This window comes from Loxodonta africana, chromosome X (genome assembly GCF_030014295.1).
Source record: "Loxodonta africana isolate mLoxAfr1 chromosome X, mLoxAfr1.hap2, whole genome shotgun sequence".
Lineage (NCBI taxonomy): Eukaryota > Metazoa > Chordata > Mammalia > Proboscidea > Elephantidae > Loxodonta > Loxodonta africana.
In genome coordinates, this window is record NC_087369.1 from 109563390 (window position 1) to 109589033 (window position 25644).

A 25644-nucleotide genomic window follows, 5' to 3' on the forward strand; every position below is an offset into this window, starting at 1 on the left:
TCTGGAATATTTATATTATCAAATGTAAATTCTATGAGGGCAGAAATTTTGCCTGTTTTGTTCACTGATGTTTTCTCAATGCCTAAAACAGTATCTGGCATATGAAAGTGCTTAATAAATATTTGTTGAATAAGTGACTAAACATTAATTCAGTTCATCGGAAGCTAATTACTAATTAGTGTAATATTCCTTCTAGGTTTGCAATATTTATTTTTGCTTACGCTCTAGAAATGGTATTGTCTTTTTTCCCAATTTTTCTTTTTAACTTCCAAATGAACTTTAAGGGTTGAAAGGCATTTTAAAATGTTTTATCTGATGGCATAATTAAGTGTAGAATAGAGCAGATTTAGAATGGAATTGTAAAAGGGGGACTGTTTGGAATGAGGTCACTTTCTTAAGTCTTCCTCTTGTGTAGAGATTGCAACACGCATGCAACGTTTTTTAAAAACAATCTGTAGTATTTTTCTGTCAGTTGTAATAATGTGTAATACCTCAGGGTAAGATAAGAATAGAGTGGTAGTATTAATTCCAACTGTCATTGCACCATTTTTGTTTTTGCTTATGTTTGCATGGCATTTATAAAACCACACACTAGGCACTCAGTTTTTTCTAGATGTCCTAGATTTCACAGTGCATAAGAAACACATATATGTATGCATAGTCAGTATCAATGGAGTATTTTTATTCTCACATTCATTAAGGCGTATAAGGCCAGTAATTCACAAGAGACTGAATCTTGAGAAGGTTTCTTTATTATGTAATCCCAGTGCTCATTAATGAGCAAATGATGCTAAAAATACAATACCACAGACAATAGCTTTTTGTGTTGTTTACTAGGATAATGTTTTCAGCATTATCATTGCTCACTATGACACCTAAAATGTTTTAGAAGTGGCACCAACTGCTCAATGCAGAAAGATGTTTGGATCTGTAATGTATATTTTTTAAAATCTGTGATAAGAATTTATAAAATGAGACTTTAATGTTTACCTAGCTCATTCTTGGTTCTGTTCATGACCTGAACAATCTCAATTGTTACAACAAGTGCATTTATTATATTGTTGATTGAAAATGGGGGGGTTCTTTTTTTTTAATTTTTGTGTCTTCCTATATGTGCCTGTGGGTGGCATAAATGGTAAAGTGCTCTACTACTAGCCAAAAGGGTGGTAGTTCAGACCCACCCAGAGGGATCCAAGAAGACAGATCTGGTGATCTGCTTCTGAAAGGTTATAGCCTTGAAAACCCTATGGAACAGTTCTACCCTGTACTCATAGGGTCGCCATGAGTCCGAGTTGACTTGACTTCAACTAACAACACCATGTACATGTACATATTAAAAAAAAAGGCACATGTGCAGTTATGCAGTGGGACAATTATTTGATACACTACTATAATAAGAGCATAATATCCATATCAAGTTGTTTACATCATGTCATAAGTCCTCCTGTTTTTAGGACCATTATTACTAAAACATTGTTAACGTTATTGATTAGCAATAACTATTGAGAACTTCCTTAATTAGATACCAACACGCATTAATACTTTTCTGTAATTGATTTTTAAATGACCACCTGTTAACTGATCTTTTAAAACTGCTGAAAGTCTTCATAGCTACATTAACTGCAATTTAACTATAAAAATACAACACCTGGTAGGGTTTAGTGCAGTATGATACAAGTTTCATTTTGTGTTTGTACAGTGTGTTACCTACAAATAATATCCAGAAGTACAATAAAATGTTTCATGATACTAGAAATTAAAAATATTTGACATATCAAATGGAGAATTAAGAAAGGAAATTAAAGATTTTGCAAATTATAGGAAAATCAAAATTCCTTATTTTTGTCAGAAGAACTAGAGAACCGAAATAATTTGAGAGATTTTCAGTGTGTGAAAATCAGTAAGTGAGGGGGAGAAAATTCCAGAAAGCTTGTTTGGTTGTTTCTTGACTCACTGTTTTAACTCAGTGGGGTGTTTTTAAATGCTTTTCTTATTTTTAAACCCTATTCAGGCTGTTCTCTGTAGTTAATTTCTATGTCAGTTTGTAGATGTGAAACTGATTTGAATATGGGCTACTTTCTGCAATATGTAAGCATAGATTCTCAGATTTGGTATGTCTTCTAGTCCAGCTCTTCCACTGAATCTTTGAATGCCCTTTACCAAATCCTAAATATGTAGATCCAAACTAGTGGTCCAGCTTCTATAACAATACCGCCCAAAGATGTGGGCTTCACTACCTCCTTAAAACTTTTTTTTCTTTTTTCAGAATGCTCTAATAGGCAGTTCTTCATGTTGATCTGAAATCTACCTTCCAATAATTTATATCTATTTTTGTTACTCTCATCCAAAGAAAGAAAAACTTTAATCCCTTTTCCACATGATAGTTCTTCCCATGTTTAGGCATTTATCATATCAACCCCTCTCCTCTCCAAAAGGACTTTTGCTCCCCAATCCAAATGTTTGAGTCTCCTTTTATCTAGATTGTTTTTACATTTCGATGCTCAGAACTGAACATATCATACTGAATAAAACATTCATTGCCAATAGAAGAATTGCATCAAGATCAAGTATTACAGCAAAAAATAATGATCATATTTTTGTGATTGTTAACAAGTATCTCTTTACCTTTTCTTAACTATTGAATTAAATATTTTGAACTACTTTTATAACGTTGAACTATCTTGGTATTTTAAGATATATTATTTTGTATTTCATTAATGGTGGACACTTCTAAATTCTCTTTTTAATTACTATAGGTATCTTGCTATTATATTTCATCTTAATGTAAAAATGTATAATATTAGAGTCAACAAAAATTTGTCAGGAGTTAACATTGTTGATTGTGGTAATATTTCATTTAATGATTTTATTTTAAAGCTGAGCATTTAGTTAACATTCTTGTTTATGGTTGGTTTGTTAATCTTTTTCTTTATCTTCCTCTTTCTTCTCCTTCTCTTTCTGTCTCCTCCCCTTTTTCTACCCTTTCTTTTTTTTTCTTTGTTAGTTTTGTGTGGGCTGATACAGAGAACCGTTACAATCGTGCCTGGTATGGACTTGTTGTCCGGGACGTATATATTTGCGGTCCTGTTAGCATGCGTCGTGTTTCAGTCTGGCGCCCAGGAGAAAAACTATACAGTAAGAGAAGAAATGCCAGAAAACGTCCTGATAGGGGACTTGCTGAAAGACCTGAACTTATCACTGATCCCGCACAAGTCCTTGACATCTCCTATGCAGTTCAAGCTAGTGTACAAGACTGGGGATGTGCCACTGATTCGAATTGAAGAGGGTAGCGGTGAAATCTTCACTACTGGTGTTCGCATTGATCGTGAGAAGTTATGTGCTGGTATCTTGGTGGATGCCCATTGCTTTTACGAAGTGGAGGTTGCCGTTTTACCGGATGAAATATTTAGACTGATTAAGATACGTTTTCTGATAGAAGACATAAATGATAATGCACCATTATTCCCAACAACGGTTATCAACATATCAATTCCGGAGAATTCAGCTATAAATTCCCGATATGCTCTTCCAGCGGCCATTGATCCTGACGTAGGAATAAATGGAGTTCAAAACTACCAACTAATTAAGGTGAGTTTTTAAAATTCTCTTTATTGAAAGCATCTCATTTTTTAAGGACAAAAAAAAAATTGGATCTAAGTGTACTTCAAACATTGAGCAAAACAATCCAGTATTTCTGTTTAACCAAAGTTTAGTGGAGAAAATTGATCAATGCAATGTTTGCAGTTGTATAGAGATTATATTTATTTAATATAATAATCATTTGCAAACCTTGTTTGTTTTCTTCAACAGTTTATTATAGGCATCAGACAAATTGGTCCGCACTACTCCTTAAAAATCAATATCTTGCTCACTGTCTTAGTCTTAAGCTGCCTAGTCATGATTCTGCCATAAACACGACCTAAACAAGCAAATCTAAATGTTAAGAATGAATTCACAAACGCTTGAATCAATTTTTCTAAGTGGTTATTTTAAGTTTAAAAAAAAAACAAACTTTATCTTCCATTTGAAAAAAAAAAAGATGCCAAATTTCAGGGAGTGATTTGAATACTCTTTATTACCAGAATTTTTGGACATAGATAATGATATTTATCATGATAATTTCAAATCAGGGTAAGAGCTTTGTTTCTTGAATCATTAAAGGGACATTAAGTTTTAGCCATTCTGCTGTTAATGTTAAATATGTTCACTTTAGTACAATTCTTTGAAAAACAAAACAGTGTCCATTTACTATAAAAGGTAAGTAATCTTTTTATCAAAAAACTAATCAGTGAATTTGAAGAACATATTTTGACTTGATTTGGGTTTTGGGGGTGGGGATGGAAGAGGGAAGAATAGATGGTATATTTGGTATTCTTCAAAATATGGGCAGAGGGGTCACATTTATGAAGTGAATTTGTGTTTCTCTTTAATTACCTGCTTGGCATGTAGAGTAGAAACTCAGATTTGGGCACATGAACTAGTGCAATACACTTCAGTGATCTTGGAAAATCCAAAAGAAAACAAATATGCAGATTTAATATAGATAAGACCAGGGAGATTTTCACATTCGTATAAATATTTTCTGATTATTCATTAGCAGAGTATGATTGATACAATGACCAATGTTAAAAAATATTTAAAGAACATATAAATAAGTCTCTCTGAATTATGTCGTCTGAATGTTTTGACATGAAGGCTGTATAATACTGGAAAATTGGTCTCAACTGATGCACGTATATTGTGGGTATGTATTTGTTAAGAAATACATTCAGGACTCAAAGACAACATATCTCTTAAGCAAATTCAAGTAAAGTACAGACTTGTTTGTGAGTATGAGAAGTAGGAACAGAAGGAGAAAGAATAGTTGGTTTATAAATGACCAATGGTAGTTAAGGCCCGTGTATTGATATCACGTTATTTGATGAATGGAAAAATATGCAGGGACCAGACGACACGGATCTGAGTTTTGTGTTTAACATTGACTAGTCATACTACCTCCAGCTTAATCTCTGACCTTTAGATTCTTTGATCATAAAATAAGGATGATTACATAAATACCAGAAGGGGAGAATTGGGAAGAGTAGGCAGTAAGTGTAGGTAAGAGCCGTTGGTGGTTCAGTGGTAGAATCCTCACCTTCCATGGGGGAGATCCAGTTTCGACTCTCAGCCAAAGCACCTCATGCACAGCCACCTCGTGTCTGTCAGTGGAGGTTGGTATGTTGCTATCATGCTGAACAGATTTCAGTGGAGCTTCCAGACTAAGTCAGAGAAGGAATAACGGCCTGGTGAACTACTTCGGGAAATCAGCCAGTGAAAACCCTGTGGATAACAATGGTCAGGTCCACAACCAATCATAGGTATGGGGCAGGAACTATGAGTGTTTTGGTCCCTTGTGCATTGGGTCTCCGTGAGTCAGGACCCAACTGGATGGCAGCTAACAACAATAGAGTGGGATATAATGGTATTGAAAATTTAGGAGATGATTTAAAACATTTGACTGTTTCTAGAAATGTGAATTGCAACTAAAGGCTTATTTTAAGTAATCAATTGTATAACAAAGAAAACCATTGCCGCTGAGTCAATTCCGACTCATAACAACCCTAAAAGACAGGGTAGAACTGCCCCATAGAGTTTCCAAGGAGCTCCTGGTCAATTTGAACTGCTGACCTTTTGGTTAGTAGCCGTGGCTTTTAACCACTACGCCACCAGAGTTTCCACTGTATAGCAGAGTGGGTGTTATTTCTAAGGCAGAGTTGTCCAGTGGAACTTCCTGTAATGATGGAAGTTCTATAATAGGCGATACCCAGTTCAACATCCACTAATCACATGTAGCTATTGAACACTTGAAAAGTGGCTAGTACTACTAAGGAACTGAAATTTTTATTTTATTTAGTTTTAATTTTAATAACCACAGTGACTGTTGTGTGCCTTTGAGGTGATTCTGACTCATAACGACCCTGTATGACACAGTAAAAATGTACCATAGGTTTTCCTAACATGTGATCTTTATGGGAGCAGATCCCTAGGTCTTTTCTCTCGCTGTGCCACTGGGTGGGTTTGAACCTCCGACCTTTTGGTTAGTAGCCGAGTGCTTAACCATTGCACCGCCAGGGCTCCTCCGCATGTTACTAAAACCAAAACCAAACCCACTGCCGTTGAGTCGATTCCGACTCATAGCAACCCATAGGGCTTCCAAGGCTGTAAATCTCTACAGAAGCAGACTGCCACACCTTTGTCCAAAGGAGCCGCTGTTAGCAGTCAATTGCTTTAACCACTGCGCTATCAGGGCTCCACATGTTACTAGTGGTTATTATTATGGACAGCACAACCCAAAGAAAGAAAACAGTTTCTTTGGAAAAATAAAAATTACCAGGTAACGTAAAAATGAGACCTTACTAAATATAAATTAAATAAAAAATATAAATAAAAGTAAAATATAAATTAAAATTAGGTATTAGTAATTGGGCGTCTTCTCCCAACCATTTTGACAGATGTGTTGTTTAAAACACGGTGCTTTACTCAGGAATAATTTTGTCGTGTTTCCCTCAGGAAAGCTTAACGAATTTCCAAATAGAAATTTCTGACTTGAAAGCTTAACTAATTCAGATAAAACAAACAAACATACTGGCATAATTTTAGCTTTGTTAAAACATGTTTTCATTTGAAAGACTGTCAGCAAATGACAAAAAGACAGGCTCAGTAGAAGTCCTTAGATGAGTCTTAGAAATAGAAATGCTCAAAAATGCCTTTCTGCCTTCGAATGTGTGATAAACCTTCAGTGAACTGTGTGATGTACCTAAAGTAAAGGGGCATTTGTATGGTCCTGTGGACAAATACTGTCCTGACTGCTTGTTAAAAATAACGAGAATGGAACACAAAGCATAGCCCTGGGCATGCAGAGGGCCATGACATGGATCATGTTAACTGTGTACTTTTGACTTATAAAAAGGCCTTGTCATAAAAGTGGTATGTATGCTGGAGGAGTGGGGTTAGAAAATAAGGAAAGAAATGAAACGTGTTATGATCCATCTATAATCTTTAGTAACTTTTACAATTTAAAAGTAAGTAGGCTGTCCACAACAATTTCTTTCAAAAGACCCTTTGTCCTGCACAATAGGATGAGCTTTTAATTAACTTGCTCTTTTTTTTACTTCTGTTGAGTAGACAAGGATAGCAAAGTTGCACAGTTAGTTTATACTAACTGGGGTAATATAAAATTTATATGGATATTCAGATAGCAAATGGAGAAAAGGGAGAGATATAGAGAACATTTCTAGGAAAAATAAGTCAAATTATAGATAAATAAGGGGTCTTGCTATTGACAATTCTATATCAATTAACTGAAAATAAAAGGAGTGGTAGAAAAGATTTACTAAATTTATCCAAAATGTATATAATAAAAAGTTTCAAGAGATTTAAAACTTACCAGTATAATATTTACTTCTGAAACTTTTGACTAATTTGTGTGTGTGTGTGTGTGTGTGTGTGTGTGTGTATGGCTTTTAGGTATGCTTTATCATAAACTGGGAAAGTATTATCATTCCCTATTTTAAATATTTGGAAAGAAGTTTCAGAGAAATAATTTATTTCTCTTATGATGATATGGCTAGTAAATGAGTTGGGATCTAGAGTGGGTCTTCTGACTCATGTTCCATACCCCACAGACAGATAGATAAAGTTGAGGGCAGAGATTACAAAAGTTCATGATACAAGAGGAAGGATGTAAAAGAAGAAAAAAAAGAGAAAATGAGAAGTGAAAGAATGAAGTGATTATCAAGTGACTCTACTTGGTAAAGAAAAAGGCTCGTTAAAATAAAATATCTATGTGACCTTGGTAAGGTTAATTTTCAACTTTTCAAAAGATCAGGTTACTGTCTAAAGTGAGAAAGATTAATCTATTTGAGTTCTTGATGTTGGTTGACACTAAAAAAAAAAAAAATTCAGAAGTGAAATATCTCCCTGTGTTTCAAGTAAAATTATGCTGTTACAAGACTCCCTGCAGATATTTTTATATGATTTTCTGTCAATGTTGGGCTCTCTATCATGAAAATACATCAGTATTCAAGGGCCACTGAAGCCTTGCAATATTTGATAAAGCTTTTGGCCAGGAGCAGGAGATGACAATATCTCTTTAACTTTATTATTCAAATGGCCTGTTATTTATAAAGGTTTTTTTTTTTTTTTTCATATTCCAGGTCATGTTGGCAGGGAAGCTAACATTTTCACAAATAGAAATATCCCTCAAGAACCCAGTCTGTCTTAGGTTATATATGTAAACCCCAGGGACCTACTTCTCCCCATGGCTGGAACTCAGGGGAAATTAGTGTATGGAATGATATTACATATGTCTTCATTTTCTACTTCATCTTTCCTCATATATATCAGCAATAAAATTCTTATACTAGCCCAGTGACAGTGCACTGATTGGCTCCCTTGAGGCAGGCATGACAATGTTTCAAAGGTTGACAGTTTGTGATGATCAAGCACAAAGATCACGTTTTTCTCAGATTGGTGATCCCACATGACACCTTCACTTCTTTCAGCCAATCCCATGAGGCATCCTCATCTTTTCCATCAAACTAAAAAAAAAAAAAAAGAAAAATTAATCTGGGGAGGAGTTCTCTCACATAGTCAAGGTTTTTAGGCCCTTGTTTCTATTTTGATTAAAACAAGATGTGTTTGATCTTTGCTTTAAAAACTAAATGAGAATTAAACATTTTCCTGCTTGATCAAGAGCTGGACTTGGACTTATGAAGCTTAGGTTAGAATTAGATTTGTTTTGAAATCTGGGGCTAGAAAATCCAAGTTATGAAAATATTAGCTACAATTAGATTTAGTAATCTTGATTCCAATTGCCAAGAATGAAGTGAATTTACTATTGTGAAGAAGTAATATTTCTTTACCTTTTGTAATCGTAGCCAAAAGTGGTGTGTAACATCAAGGAGAATGAGTAAAGATTTCATTAATGTTGTTGCAGGCAGAATATGCTATTACAAAAGAATGTATCTATTTTAGAAAGCTTATTTGCCTCCAAGAGGCTCAGAAGAGTTGGGATATAGTGATTTCCTCATTTTTCATCTATAAAATGAAGGATTTGGACTCTATTACTTCAAAGTTCACCCTTTTGGCTCTGAGATTACTTGATTTGATGATGTATGAATTCTATGATATGCATATTAATGTATTTTTGAGCTGTGCTAAAAAGCAAAAGAGAAGACAATCAAATGCTAATGACGGTTAGGTCCTTGAAAGCTGGGGGTTATTATCAAAGTGCACCTCCTGTGGGGATAAATGACAACATGAAACTCATTCTCTTCCTAAATGGACCTTTATTAATGCTGTCAGATCTTATTAAAATTAGAATGTGACACTAATAGGATTAAGTAACTTTTGACTTCATTACTATTATGAGAGTCCTGGTTAATATTCATAGCTCGCTAATGCTTTAGTTAAATGCATTTGTTATTAATAGTCTCATGGAACACATATATGTTGGACAATTTAAATAGCTCGATTTTAAAAGTTATAAATTGAGATTCTGAAGAACCAGCATGTTTCCATTAATTTACTCACACCATGCCTCTTAGCCTGAGAATATAACTACAAGAAGTACCGCAAAATTCTGTTAGTTTTTATTAAATGAAGATTTATTGAACTGTTACTCCATTGTTCACTATCGAAATAATAATCATTTTGATGCTTAATTTTTGTCTGCTGAAGCAAATAATTGAGAACCTAAGATAAAAAATATATACAAAACCTACAGTTATTTCTTACAGAACTCTTTAATGGAAACATGGGATTTTGTTGCACAGATTGATTTCACTTCCATAATTCTGACCAATGTTAACAGGTTAGTAATAAATGCCCTAATGTGAATATTAGCTTGGCATAAATTTTCATTTTGTCTACACTGCTTTACATTAACTATGTAACATTCTGTGCTGTGATGGCACACTGAGTAAACGGAAGCGTGATCTTTCATTCAATTTAGATTAAAAAATGTAAAGGATTGGTAAAGCTTTTGATGTCCTTGTATCAGAAGTAATAATAAAAGCAGTAGGGTCTTTCTGGGGGGGGGAACTTTCTGATCTTGTTTAAATTTGATCTATAAAATGATTTATATAGCAGTATGCCATTATCAATACACGTGAATTTGACCAATTTTTCAAGAATTTTTTCTTTAGCAAAAAATACGAAGTGCACATGAAAAAGAGCTCTTGCTTAAAAATCAAGTACTAAAGAAATTAACATTCTTCTTCCTTCACATTTATCAGTTTACAGCCATCTTCATAATATCAATTTAGGAAGTGTGGATCATTAAATAATTCAAGGGTACAATATATCAAATAAATTGTTTGGCCACAAATTAAATTTTATTAGATCTTTCTTGCAGTATCTCTTACTTTATGAATGCAGGTACAATTACCAGAGGATGGAATACACTGAAGGAGCCCTGGTAGTGCAGTGGTTAAAACACTCAGCTGCTAACCAAAACGTTGGGTGTTCAAATGCAACAGCTGCTCAGTGGGAGGAAGATGTGGCAGCCTGCTTCTATAAAGATATACAGCCTTGGAAACCCTATGGACAGTTCTACTCTGTCCTTCAGGGTCTCTCTGAGTCCAAATCAACTCCACAGCATCGGATCGGATGGGATGTATTGGATTCACTTTAATTAAAAACATAGAGCTAAAATATCTTAACAATATTTGAAATGTCCTTTATTTACCAACTCCTGACACTGGCAATCTCTTGCTAGACTTGACTCCATCTCTAGGCTGACCCTGTGGGTAGCCTCGATAAATGAAATAATCACACACACACCTGTGTATGTGTGTCTTGTAGCATCTATGACAATGAAAAAAATAGCTGTTCATATATTTTCCATTTGCTGTGGAAGATAAGAAGTAATTGTAGACGACCAGTGATAAGAAACCTATTGCTTATTTTTTTGAATGGAGTGGAAGATTGTTTAATGATATACTGTTTTAATTGCTACGTATACACATCTCTATTTTTTTTATACTTGCAGGTAAGCTAAGAAAAAAAGTACAGAAATACAGAGAAATGATCTATTTAAAATGGTAATCATAAATTTCGATTCATGAAACAAGTAGTTTAAAAAGATGAATATTATAAAATGAAGTTTTGGGTTATTTAACCTAATTTAACTTTGATCTTGAGATTACTTTTAATCAAGAGTTTTATTTTTATTTTTTAAAACTTTTATTGTGCTTTAAGTGAAAGTTTACAAATTGAGTCAGTCTCTCATATAAAAATTTATACAAATTGAGTCAGTATCTCATACAAAAATTTATATACACCTTGCTATTCGACGGCACTGGGTGACTGGTATATACCCCTAATTTCTCTCCCCTTTATATCTGTTGTTGTACCAGTACCAGGCTGTTTTGACTACTGTGGCCCTGTAATATGTTCTAAAATCAGGTAATGTGAGGCCTACCACTTTGTTCTTCTTTCTCAGCAATGCTTTACTTATCCGGGGCCTCTTTCCTTTCCATATGAAGTTGGTGATTTATTTCGCCATCTCATTAAAAAATGTCATTGGAATTTGAATCAGAATTGCATTGTATCTGTAGATCACTTTTTGTAGAATAGACATTTTTACACTGTTAACTCTTCCTATCCATGAGCAAGGTATGTTTTTCCACTTATGTAGGTCACTTTTGGTTTCTTGCAGTAGTGTCTTGTAGTTTTCTTTGTGTAAGTCTTTTATGTTTCTGGTAAGATTTATTCCTACATATTTTATCTTCTTGGGGGCTACTGTAAATGTATTGATTTGGTGATTTCCTCCTTGATGTTCTTTTTGGTGGTGTAGAGGAATCCAACTGATTTTTGTTTGTTTATCTTGTATTCTTTGCTCTGCTGAACTCATATTAGTTTAAGTAATTTTCCTGAGGATTCTTTAGGGTTTTTTGTGTATAAGATCATGTTTCTTATTTGGGTTATTTGCCTCCTCACCTGTTTTTCTTTTTTCGGTTTGGCCAATGGTTTTTCAATTTTGTTAATTTTTTCAAGGAACCAGCTTTTGGTCTTAACTCTTTCAATTGTTTTTCTGTTTCATTTAATTCTGCTCTAATTTTTATTATTTGCTTTCTTGTAGTGCCTGAGGGTTTCTTTTGTTGCTCTTTTTCTATTTTTTCAAATTGTGGGGATAATTCTTTGATTTTGGCCCTTTCTTCTTTTTGTATGTGTGCATTTATTGATATAAATTGACCTCTGAGCGCTGCTTTCACTGTGTCCCAAAGGTTCTGATAGGAAGAATTTTCACTCTCACTGGATTCTGCGAATTTCTTTATTCCAGCCTTGATGTCTTCTGTAACCCAGTTGTTTTTGAGCAGCATATTGCACAGTTTCCTAGTGCTTGATTTCTTTTCCCTGCTTTTTCTGTTATTGATTTCTACTTTTATGGCCTTACGGTCAGAGAAGATGCTTTGTAATATTTTGATGTTTTGGATTCTGCTAAGGCTTGCTTTATGGCCAAATGTGTGGTCTATTCTAGAGAATGATCCATGTGCACTAGAAAAGAAAGTATACTTTGCTGCTGCTGGATGGAGTGTTCTGTATATGTCTATGAGGTCAAGTTGGTTGATTGTGGCATTTAGATCTTCCGTGTCTTCACTGAGCTTCTTTCTGGATGTCCTGTCCTTCACCAAAAGTTGTGTGTTGAAGTCCCCTACTATAATTGTGGAGCTGCCTATCTCACTTTTCAGTGCTTTTAGAGTTTACCTATCTTGCAGCCCTGTCATTGGGTGCATAAATATTTAATATGGTTATATCCTCCTGGTATATTGTCCCTTTAATTATTATATAGTGTCCTTCCTTATCTTTTGTGGTGGATTTAACTTTAAAGTCTATTTTGTTGGAAATCAATACTGCCACTCCTGCTCTTTTTTGATTGTTGTTTGCTTGATATATTTTTTCCATCCTTTGAGTTTTAGCTTGTGTCTCTAAGTCTAAGGTGTGTCTCTTGTAGGCAGCATATAGATGGATCGTGTTTTTTATCCATTCTGCCAATCGCTGTCTCTTTATTGGTGCATTTAGTCCATTTACATAGATAGGTGCGAGTTTAGTGCTGTCATTTTGTTGTCTTTTTTTGTGTGTTGTTGACAGTTTCTTTTTCCCACTAAATTTTTTGTGCTAAGTGACTTATATATTCTCTTTTCCTCTTATTTGTTGTTGTTGATTTTGTTTCTGCTGAGTCTATTTTTTTCTTGTATTTTATTTTGATGAGTAAGATAGTTTCCTTTGTGGTTACCTTAATAATTACACCTATTTTTCTAAGTTTAAACCTAACCTTTATGTCTTTATATCACCTTGTTTTTCTCTGCATATGAAAGACATATGACTACATTTCTTAGTGCCTTTTTATTATTTCAGCGTTGTCTTCCTTTCCATAATAACATCGCTGTTTCTCTGTTGTGAGCATTTTTTTTTTATCTTGAATTATTTTTTGATTTCCCGGTCTGGGTTGACATCTGATGACTCTGTCCAGTGTTCTAGTATTGGGTTGATACCTGAAATTATTGATCTTCAAACCAAAGAACTCCCTTTAGTATTTCTTGTAGTTTTGGTTGGTTTTTATGAATTCTCTAAACTTCTGTTTATCTGGAAATGTCCTTACTTCACCTTCGTATTTGAGAGACGGTTTTGCTGGGATGTATGATCTTGGCTGGCAGTTTTTTTCCTTCAGTGCTCTATATAAGTCATCTCATTGCCTTCTTGCCTGCATGATTTCTGCCGAGTAGTCTGAGCTTATTCGTATTGACTCCCCTTTGTACGTGACTTTTCGTTTATCTCTAGCTGCTCTTAAAATTCTCTCTTTGTCTTTGGTTTTGGCAAGTTTGATTATAATATGTCCTGGTGACTTTCTTTTTAAAATGTACCTTATGTGGAGTTCGATGAGCATCTTGAATAGCTATCTTCTCATCTTTCATGATATCAGTGAAGTTTTCTGCCAATAAATCTCCAGCAATTCTCTCTGTATTTTCTGTTGTTCCTCCCTGTTGCAGTACTCCAGTCACTCCTAGGTTATTTCTCTTGTTAGAGTCCCACATGATCCTTAATGTATCTTCATATTTTAAAATTCTTTTATCTGATTTTTCTTCAAATATATTCATGCCAAGTGTTTTATCTTCAATCTCACCAATTCTGCCTTTCACTTGCTCAATTCTGCTCCTCTGACTTTCCATTGCGTTTTCTAATTCTGTAATTTTATTGTTAATCTTCTGAATTTTTGATTGCTGTCTCTCTAAGAATTCTTGCAGCTTATGAATTTTTCATTATGTTCTTGAATAACCTTTTTAATTTCTTCTACTACTTTATCTGTGTGTTCGTTGGCTTGTTCTGCATATTTCCTGATCTCCTTCCTAATTTTGTTACTGATGTCTTGAAGAGTTCTGTGTATTAATCCTTTGAATTATGCATCCATTAATTCCAGGAAGGCACCTTCATCCGAAGATCCATTGATTGTGTGTTTTGATATAGCTTGTTGAGGCGATCATGGTCTGTTTCTTTGTGTGACTTGGTTTGACTCTTGTCTCCGAGCCATCTATAAGTTATTGTATTAGTTTATTTTATGTTTGATTACTGTATCCTAGCTTCTTGCTTTGTTTGGTTTTGATATGCCCAAATGCTTGTTTGAGTGAGCTAGCTTGATTATTTTCACCTTTGAAGCTCTGACGTCCTGTCACCAGATGGCTAGAGCTGTTATCAGGTATATCAGTCTAGGAGTCCATTCACTTTTCTTGTATGAATTCAGCTCAGGTGTCCAGGGAGCTACTCATCAAGTGTGTGGTACAGGCTCTGTCCTTCAGTCTTAGAGGGGCAGGGGTGATTGGTGTAGGTACCGGTATCTGGTTGTAGCAGGGAGTCAGGCTTTGTAACAAGGCAGGGGGCTGAGAACTGTTCCCTGAATGTCTGTGAGAAAAGTGTTTCCCTATTCCCTATAGCATACAGGTTGGTGGGTTCTGCAGATGGACCATGGGCCCCTAGTGCTTTTGTTTGTAAGGATTGGGAGGTGCCAGTTATCCTTGGACCCCTGTCGCGGGTGGCTGCGTGACCTGAGTGGAACCACGAGTCCCTGGTCCCGTGATGTGGGTAGGTGAGGACCCGATTTAATAGGCAGAGTGGTGTCAAATACCAAACACCCACCTCTTCACCACACAGCTGAAATGGTTGCAGTCTGCCAACAAAGGTCTGTTCTCCTGAAACAGGCCCACATGGGTTCATGCAGGGGGGAAAGGTATTCAAAGTCCATAGACCTTTTATGGCTGGACAGTAGCCACTTCTGTCCTGAACTCCCCTGGTTAGTGGAGATGGTGAATTATCTTTTCCCCCAATTGTGAATTTATTCTTACTCCAAGGCTGGGAGGATGGCTCCAGGTGCTCAACACGGCCTATCTCAGGCCTGGGGAAAGCAATGGCCACTGAATCCAGTTTGGGGGCTGGGGCCATGGTAAAATATATGTGAGTACTTAGCTTTTGCCGATAGCGCCGTTATTTTTTGGTTCCGGAGGTGTGAGTAGGGTATGCAGCTGCCTGCTTCTCCCTGAGGAAACTGCGGCTGAATACTACCACCAGCCCCCACAGCCGCTCCTAGGAATTGTTCCTTAGGGATCCAGGTGATTCAGGTCAGGTAACGCGTCTGTGCTTCTGAACCATCCCTCCCTCTCCGTGCCGCTGAGTCCATTTTCTAAGTTTGCCTTTGATGTTCAGGGCTTCTAGCTTGTCATAAATATAATCGTTTCACTAGTTTTTTCGGGTGTTTGTTGTAAGAGACTTATTCTGACTCATAAGGATCTATAGGTCGCTATGAGTCAGCATCGACTTGACGACACTGGGTTGGTTTTTTTGGTGTTGTTGTAAGAGGGATCGCAGACAGTGTCTGGCTATTCCACCATCTTGGCCCTGACTCCAGTAGTTTTATATAAAGCATTGTCATTGAACATTTCTCATCCTAGTGCTTATTTTGTATAATGAAGTCTGTTACTTTAACCTTCTCTGATACAATGAAGTAAAATTCTAATGAATTGAAAGCTCCTATACTAAATGTTGTCTTAGTTGTAACAGTAACTAACTACTAACTGGTATCTTAGTCTAATTCCAATAATCCATATTTAACACAAACCTAATGAGTGCCTAATGTAGAAAGTCTTGAGGGATAAAAATGTTTGAAAAAGATTCACTATCTCCAAAGAGCTTAATAATAAGTATCCTAGGAAGTATGTGTTTTCAGTAATGATAGTAAGGAGAAAAACATTTATTAGATAAAAAGAAAATTTTATTTTGAATTGGCCTTGCTGCCTTTAAGAGTATAGAATTATTTTAAGTCTTTGTAGTCTCAGAAAAAGTTAAAATATCTAAATCTACTTTTAGTGGATTTCCACCCACATAATAGCTTTTAATAGCTTTATTAAATTATGTTATAGTTTGTTTCTGTTGTTGTTAGGTGCCATTGGACTCAGAGTGACCTACGTAGAATAGAATGAAACACTGCCCAGTTCTGTAGTATTCTTATAATTGCTGTTAAGCTTGAGCCCGTTGTTGCAGCCACTGTGCCATTCCATCTCCTCGAGGGTCTTCCTCTCTTTTGTTGACCCTTTTCTTGACCAAGCATGATGTCCTTCTCCAGGGACTGGTCCCTTCTTATAACATGTTCAAAGTATGTGAGACAAAGTCTCATCACCCTTGCCTCTAAGGAGCATTCTGGCTGTACTTCTTCCGAGACGGATTTTTTTCTTTCTTTTGGCAGTCCATGGTATATTCAGTATTCTTTGCCAGCACTTTAATTCAAAGGCATCAATTCTTCTTCAGACTTCCTCATCCATTTTCCAGCTTTCGAATGCATATGAGGCAATTGAAAACACCATAGCTTGGGTCAGGCACACCTTAGTCTTCCACGTGACATTTTTGCTTTTTAACACTTTAAAGAAGTATTTTGCAGTAGCTTTGTCCAATGCAATATGCCATTCGATTTCTTGACTGCTGTTTCCATGGGCGTTGCTGATTGTGGGTCTAAGTAAAATGAAATATTTGACAACTTCAGTCTTTTCTCCATTTATCATGATGTGCAGTTGTGAGAATTTTTGTTTTCTTTATGTTGAGGTGTAATTCGTAGTGAAGACTGTAGCCTTTGATATTCATCAGTAAGTACTTCAAGTACTCTTCACTTTCAGCAGGCAAGGTTGTGCCATCTGCATAACACAAGTTGTTGATGAATCTTCCTCCAGTCCTGATGTCCCGTTCTTCACATAGTTCAGTTTCTCATAGTATTGCTCAGCATACAGATTGAATAATTGTGATGAAAGGATACAGCCCTGATGCACACCTTTCTTGAGTTTAAACCACTTAGTATCCCCTTGTTCTGTCTGAATGATTGTCTCTTGGTCTAAGTATAGGCTCCTCATGAGCACAGTTGTGTTCTGGAATTCCCGTTGTCCAAGACAGGTTCTGCCCTCTTGTCCTTACCCTAATCCTTGTGGACATTGAATTCCCAAAAAGGATATGACTCTTTCCTACTATTAAATTCCAAGGCCAAAGGGAGGTGAGGACTGTAGTGGGGTTGGCAGGTGGCCTCACTTTCTCAGGTGATTCCTTGGGGAGGTAGGGGGAAGGGATTTATTTCCCCAGCAAGATGGGGTCCTGAAGGTGAGCCAGGGAGAGAGTACATCTTCAGGAGCCGCAGGCGTGGACCAGGGGCTGCAGTGCCTTGGATGTCTGGGATGTCCAAGTATGGAGCCAGTGCAGGGGAACTTGGTTTTTGTTACTAAGTCTGCAATAATGGCAGTAATTCTTTTAATCCACATTTATCTGAAAAATCATTTGAGGTTGAAGTTGGAAATAAAAATTTTTTGTATTGATGATAATTCCACACAAGAAGTTGTAATTACATGATTCTATTAATTCTAAAACTCTTTATCTATGCCTCCAATTCCTCTCCTATATAATGGAGAATATTAAAATTGTCCATATCTAACAAGCAAAGACACTGTAAGAATTAATGAAATAAGAAAAATCTATAATTTTTGGCCAAATTCCTTGAAGAAGTATTCTATAAGCCATATGTATTGGTTTTACTCTAGCTTAAGATTCATTATCGTCTTCCCCAATTTTTAAAAAGTCTGATGCTTTATACTCCTTAAGAGGCTTGTTTTACAACCAAAACTTTGTTTTTCATACATATTTTATGTACACATACAGAGAAAAAATATGACAGCATTATTCTCTTTCTCAATCAATGCCACTGGCTCCACATTTATTTCTGGACGTAGTTCAATTTGAAAAGAAAAATCTTCCATTGACTTTCTTTAGGTTATCTTTTGAATCAACTGTCTCCTTTTCTTCATTTGTCTTTGCATCCTGGCCCTCCATATAACCATGATACCACTAATATGTATATACAACTTCTACCATCTGGAATTGCTTTATTTACATCTCAATCATATGCCATTTAAAAAATTTCTTTACACTGAAAACTTTTAATTTTCCTATCCCTTTTCTCATAAAAAAAACTCATAAGTCAATCACAATTACCTTTGTAGTAGATTTTCTAGGAGAGATATAACGTATTTTAATTTTCAATCACACTAAATTAAATAGGTTTTAAATGTAATTTTTCAATAGCATATTAAAGTCCAAGCAGGAGATTTACTGGAACAAACTTTTCATGGATATCAGTATGTTTTCTTGATTTATGATGAGGTCAAGATGTCCTCTGAGGACAGTAGATAGGTTAGAAGTATCCATTTAAAGTAGTTTGGCCCAGGAAAATAAAACAGAACAAATATTCTGAATCCTAAAGACAGTGGGACATGGAGAGTTTTGCTGTCAGTAGTGAAAATAATGATGTAAATCGTTACCAGGAGAATAAAGTTATGCAAAAATTTTAGAACAACAGTTTAATGGATTATAAATAAATTAAGTATAGAAATTTATAGATTACTTTTTGTTAGACATGAAGTTTGTTTACTGAATGATTACATGGATGGATATGACAGTGTATATAGATAGCAAAAAGCTGAAAAATATAATCATGTTTAGTTACAAACTAATGAATATTCAATTAACTCCCAGAAATTCAACTACCCTCAATAAATATAAAATGAAGGTTACTTTCTTCAGTTTAATACACAATAATTTTTTAATGTTCTAAGGTTTATCATTTCATTTTCTTCTTCATTGATTGATCTCACACTGCTTTTTCTCTGAGGACTCAAGTATTTAACAAATTTTGCATGGTTCAGGAGTCATTTAAATCTTGCAGTTTTAATGTTGGGAATGGCATTCCTAAGGGACCAGCTACAGATAACCATACCATTTTCTTAAACACTATCTCACCCTATCGAATGTATCATTACCTTACATTCTAAAACCTGTCTAGAACTATTCAGATTGAAGAAATAACAATGACCACCCTATCATTTTTTAATTGTTATGAAAATATGCACAACAAAGCATATATCCGTTCAACAATTTCTATATGGATAATCCAGTGACATGGATTACATTCTTCAAGTTGTGCAACCATTCTCGCTATCCTTTTCCAAATTATTCTAACATCATTAACATACATTCACTGCACCCTAAGTAAAAACTCCCTCTTTCTTCTTCAGTCCTACTCCTGGTGGTTGTCATTAGGTGGCCTCGTGCCTACTCCAACTCATAGGGATTCCATGCATAACAGAAGGAAATGTTCCCCGGTCCCGGTCCTGTGTCATCCTCACAATCATTACTATGTTTGAGCCCAGTGTGGCAGCCGCTGTGTCAATCCATCTCGTTAAAGGTCTTTCTCGTTTTAGTTGACTCTCTGTTTTACCAGGCACAGTGTCCTTCTCCAGGGATCGATCCCTCCTCCAAAGCATATAAGATGAAGTCTCAACATCCTCTCTTCTAAGGAGCATTCTGGCTGTACTTCCTCCAAGACAGATTTGTTCATTCTTCTGGTTTTTCTGACAGTCCACGGTATATTCAGTATTCTTTGCCAGTACCATAACACAAATACATCAGTTCTTCTTTGGTCTTCCTTATTCATTGTCCAGCTTTCACATGTGTATGAGATGATTGAAAATACCATGATTTGGGACAGGTGCACCTTAGTCCTTGAAGTGATATCTTTGCTTTTTAACAATGTTAAGAGGTCTTTTGCAGATTTCCCCAATGCAACACTTTGATTTCTTGACTGCTGCTTCCATGGGCATTGATTGTGGATCCAAGTAAAACAACATCCTTGACAATGTCAGTATTTTCTCCATTTATCATGATGTTGCTTATTTGTCCAATTTTGAGGGTTTTTTTTTTTTTGTATGTTGAGTTATAATCCAAATAAAGGCTTTTATCTTCATCAGTAAATGCTTCAAGTCATCTTCACTTTTGCCAAGCAAGGTCATGTCCTCTACATATCGCAAGTTGCTAATGAGTGTACCTCCAGTTCTGATGCTGAGTTCTTCTTCATATAGTCCTGCTTCTTGGATTATTTGTCTCAGCATACATATTGAATAAGTATGGTGATAGGATACAACCTTGCCTCACCCTTTTTGCGATATTAAACCACACAGTATTCCCTTGTTCTGTTCGAAAGACTGCCTGTTGATCTATGCACACGCTCCACTTGAGCACAATTAAGTTTTCCGGAATTCCCATTTTTCCTAATGTTATCCATAAATCCCACCCCTGGCAACAGCTAATAATTTTTGGTTTTTATATATCTGCTTATTTTGTGACTTAGTTATTTCACTCAGCATAATATTTTCTAGGTTCATCCATGTTGTGAGATACATCAGGACTTTATTCTTCTTTATGTTTGAATAAATTCCATTGTATTGCTATGCCATATTCTGTTTATCCATTTTTCAGTTGATGGGCATTTTGATTGTTTCCACCTTTTGGCTATTGTGAATAGTGCTGGAGTGAACAGTGGTGTACATGTGTCTGTTCACGTTGCTGTTGAGTTCTTTTGGATATATATGTAAGAAAAAAAAATTTTTTTTTTTTTTTTTATGGTAGTTCTTGGAATTGACTCAATGGCAGTGAGTTTAGTGAGTGAGTATGGTAGTTCAATGTTAAACTTTTGGAGGAATTGACAAAATGTTTTCTGCAGTGCTGTACCATTTTATATTCCCACCAGCAGTGAATGAGGGTTTTCAGTTTCTCCACAACCTTACCAAAACCTAATGTTTTCCTTTTTTTTGATCGTTGCCATTCTAATGGGGGTGAGATCATATCTCATTGTGCTTTTGATTTGCATCTCCCTAATGTATCCTATTATATTTAATCCTTTGTAACCACAGTAATGATATGGAATACACCTTTAACTAGAAGTACTTGTGGGCCTGAAAAAGCTAAAGTTTCCTCATTGGTGATGGGATACATGGCACTTAGCTGGGTGGCACAAACGGTTAAGCACTGGACTACTAGCCAAAAGGCTGATGGTTCAAACCCACCTAGAGGCACCTCAGAAGACAGGCCTGGTGATCTCTTTATGAAAGATTACAGCCTTGAAAACACTATAGAGCATTTCTAATCTGTACACATGGGATGGCCATGTGTACAAATCTGGGACTGGTTTCCCATTACCCTTTCAGGACGCCATCCACAAGCTCAGGAGTTCACATGACATTCTTACTTTCTGACCTGCTGGCTCCCACTGTCTCTTTGGGTTCAATAATTTGCTGGATAACAACCAACAGAAACAGTAATAGTTGGACTGTTGTTGGCTGACTTCTCTATAGGGTGAACAAATTTATCCACCTGTAGCACTTAGGATTCGTAACATTTCTTAGAAATCTGTTTTCTCCAGAAATCTTGCCATGCGTTTTCAGGCATGTTTAGGTGTCTGGAATTTTGGCTTAGTCCTTCATCTGACGTTTAGGACTAAATATCAAACTGGTATAATGAAAGGATTTTTTATAGCTAGAACTCTCACATACACAACTAGTTTACTTGTGACATAATCAGATTAATAGAACTAAGGTATTAATCTCCCTAACTCTTAGAAATTGGATTTTTATTATTTATTTAATAGACAAGCCTTCTTGAGCTATACTTGTCTACAGAAATACATTTATCCTATGGGGAATTTAAGTAATATAAAGTTATTTGTAATCTTTCTTCACTTGTTTTGTGGCTATTTTGCAGATAGTAGTCTCATGTGCAGACTGGAAGTTTGAGGCAAAATTTGACTCCTTTCTGAGTTAGTGTTCTACCAACAGAATAGTGACTGGCCTTATTTGGGTATTACTGAGTGTAAAAATGGCACTTTACCCAATAATCTCCTCATTTTACAAGGAAACTATGGAATTTGTTGCAACAATTATTTTTCTATTCTTTTTGTTTCACCTAAAGGAATAGTGTCTTAATTAAATATCTGTATACATATAGCTATAATTAAACATGAACTAAGGAACTGTGATGGTACAGTGGTTAAGCACTGAACTGGTAATTAAAAAGTCAACAGTTCAAAGCTACCAGCAGCTCCATGGGAGAAAGATGTGTCACTGTGCTCCCATAAAGATTACAGCCTTAGAAACTCTATGGGGCATGTAGTTCTACTTTGTCCTATAGAGTCGCTATGAGTAAGAATCGACTCAATGGCAGTGGGGAAAACATAAACTATCTTCTATAACCTCAACGGTTATCCCACAGTCCATCCCTGCTTTGCCTTACAGTTTACTGACAGTAGTTGCATCTCTGCTTCTCTTAAACTTTTTGTTATTTTAATGAGTTAGTGATAGTTGATTCACCCATATTTGCAGAGCATTACCACAGTAAGTGTGCAGCATGAATCCAACCCCCAAAACGTAGAAATTGATACAGTCCTCACCTTTCCACTTCTCCATCCTTATTGTCATTTGCCTTGGTGGCACTCTATCTCTCTCTGGTTCTGGCACCTGGAGCTAGGTCAGAGCAGACAATTTACAAGGATGCTGTCCGTCAGATTGTCAGATAGGCAGGCACAAGCCACAGTTATAGGGAGTCTACATGAGACCTCAACTTTCTAAACTACTGCCTACAAATTTGGGGCTGGCTTCCTACTACTCCTTCAGGATGCCAGCCACAAGTTCAGGAGTCCATATTACACCCTTACGTTATGACATTCTGGCTCCCACTGCCCCTTTGGGTTCAATTAATTTGCTGAAATCACTCTCAGAACTTACAGAGTGTATACCACACTCACTTCTACAGAGTGAAAACCTCACATAAGATGAGGTCTTGGAGATTTCCCAGCACAAAACTTACATGTCCCAAGGGATGCAGCACCCTCCTGAGAGCAGATGTTCTCATCAACCAGGAAGCTCTCTGAGCCTTCATGTTTAGGGCTTTTATGGGCCAGTTCTGCATGATAGGTAAATCATCCCTCCTGAGGCTAGTTGATATCAGCCTCCCAAGTGACTCTTTTCTGGTCTGGCCAGCCTCCACTCACCAGCATAAATTCTTAGATGTGCCCTGCAAATCCCCTACCAAGACACCGCAATAACTCTAAGGGTTATTTTCAGAAGCCAAGGACAAAGGCCACTGTACTTAGGTTAAAACTAGGTCCTTTACCCTGCAATGAGTTATTGACACTTCCTTTTACTGACAACAGCTTTTGTGTTTTGTGCTACAGTGTGTTTTAGAGAGGGTTTTGTTGTTTGTTTTGGTTTATTTTCACACATATAACTAACTGTATAACTCTGTGCTATTTCACACGGTTAGCAATGGCTGTTTCTCAAATAACTGGGTTTGTTCTCCTAGTTACAGTTACCTGTTGTTGTTTGAAAAGGTAGTTGCTTAGGCAGTATTTATAGCTATTTTAAGTATTGCTTTTTCGAACTGGTTTGCCACAGGGACAAGTGACAAATGCTTTGACCGTACAGTTCAGATTCAATTTGTAGCTTAAAGAAAGAATTATCATTGTATGCTTTGTATATATCTTTGTGTTTAATTTTCACCTCTATTTCATCTTCATCTGATCTTCTGTTATCTATATGCATTGTATAAAATGAGGGCGAACATAAAATTTATCCTCCAAATCAGGACTATTTTAAAAATGAAAGGGGTCCCTCTTTATAATTAAACAGGGACACCCAGAATATATAGTCACAATATGTAAAACTTGAGAAATTTAGACTAGCTCATTCTTGGTAATTTTACACTTATCATTTTTGAAGGTCTAGTCTACCTTGAGTGAGAGAGCTACCATTTCTTGCATAATATCAGTGATGCTAAATATTACTTGCACAGCCTCAACGTGCACTCTCCCTTTATTTTAGCTGAACAACCCTCAAGCTAAGTTAACCCAAATGGCAAAATATTAGCTTGTGAAGAATTTTCTGGCAGCAGACATGCTGTCATCAAATCTATATAGGGCGAATCCTTTTCTGAGATGGCATCATTCATCTTATATAGTGTTTGCTATAGGGTCGCTATGAGTTGGAATTGACTCAACGGCACTGGGTTTGGGTTTTGGTTTGGGTAAAGTTGAATAGGCAAGAACATGGTATGGAAAGCAGATGTAATATAATTGCATTAAGAATTATTTTACCTTTAGACATAAGTTTTCTATTTTCTTCATCATTATGGAAATACAGTAAGACCTGCAAAAGCCTGTGTAAGGCAGAAACCTGTCAGAGAAGGAAAACTCAAATTTTTTCCAGTAAGATGAGTGATGGAAAAGTGGTAAGACCGTACCCTGTCAAAGACGGAAAACTTTCCAGACCCAGGAAAAAAAAAAAGAAGGCGGTTGCATTGAGTTCCGACTCTCACAGGTTTCACTGTATATGTGGCTATCTGACCTTTAACTTCCATGCACTGATGCACAAAAAGTAGAAGGGATTATACTTCTGCCCAAGGTCCTAAACAATTAAATTTTAAGAAGCTAAATATGTTTCTCCTTCTTTGCACATTTTCCCCCTGAATAGCTATTTATATGGAGGCAATTTGCTCATGGCCTGAAGAGAGGATGAGCTAGAAAACCTCTTGAGCATCTTTCCAAGATAGAAATTAGGTTGTAGATCCAAGAGCTTTGAGTAGTTTCTTGAGCATCTTTCCAAGATAGAAATTAGGTTGTAGATCCAAGAGCTTTGAGTAGTTTCTTTAGGAGAATAGTTATTTTATCTCTATGAAAATACTCTTCAAATATACTTCCAACAGAACAGTTTATATTTTACCGCATTTTACTGTTTGAGGATAAAAAAACACTATAATGAAGAATCAAATTTGTACGCTGTTGGTTGTTTTTCCATTCATCAAGATTAGACTTTCTGGAGCTATGGAAGCTGGGTGAACCTCTGAAACTGTTGCTCTGAGGTAATCTTTAAACCTTAAACCAAAAATATCCCCTGAAGTCTTCTTAAAACCAAATAATAATTTATTTGGACTAGTAAAGAATACCTGTTTTGAGCATTGTGCTCTTTCAAGATCTATCTACATAGGATCAAAGTGACAACAGCAACAAAAAGATTAATAGGAACTTAGAAGGCAGTGAGTTCATGTTAATGGTGGAGGAACAACTCAGAAAAGGAGAGTGAAAATGGGTTTACAACTTGAAGAATGTAATCTATGTCACTGAACTGTACATGTAGAAATTGTTGAATTGACATATGTTTTTCTGTATGCACTCCTGACAACAACAACAAAATTTAAAAA

At 36.0% G+C, this 25644-nt stretch overlaps 1 protein-coding gene across 7 annotated transcripts in view; it reads left to right on the forward strand.

Moving 5' to 3' along the window:
* The first annotated feature begins 1922 nt into the window (after window positions 1–1922).
* PCDH11X (protocadherin 11 X-linked) overlaps window positions 1923–25644 on the forward strand; it is a 799800-nt gene continuing 776078 nt past the window's right edge. For all 7 annotated transcript variants that reach the window (XM_003412695.4, XM_003412698.4, XM_003412697.4 and 4 more), the window contains exon 1: window positions 1923–3588. In XM_003412695.4, the coding sequence (XP_003412743.3) occupies window positions 2905–3588 (684 nt within the window). In that variant the 5' untranslated portion in view covers window positions 1923–2904. The remainder of the gene's footprint in view (window positions 3589–25644) is intronic.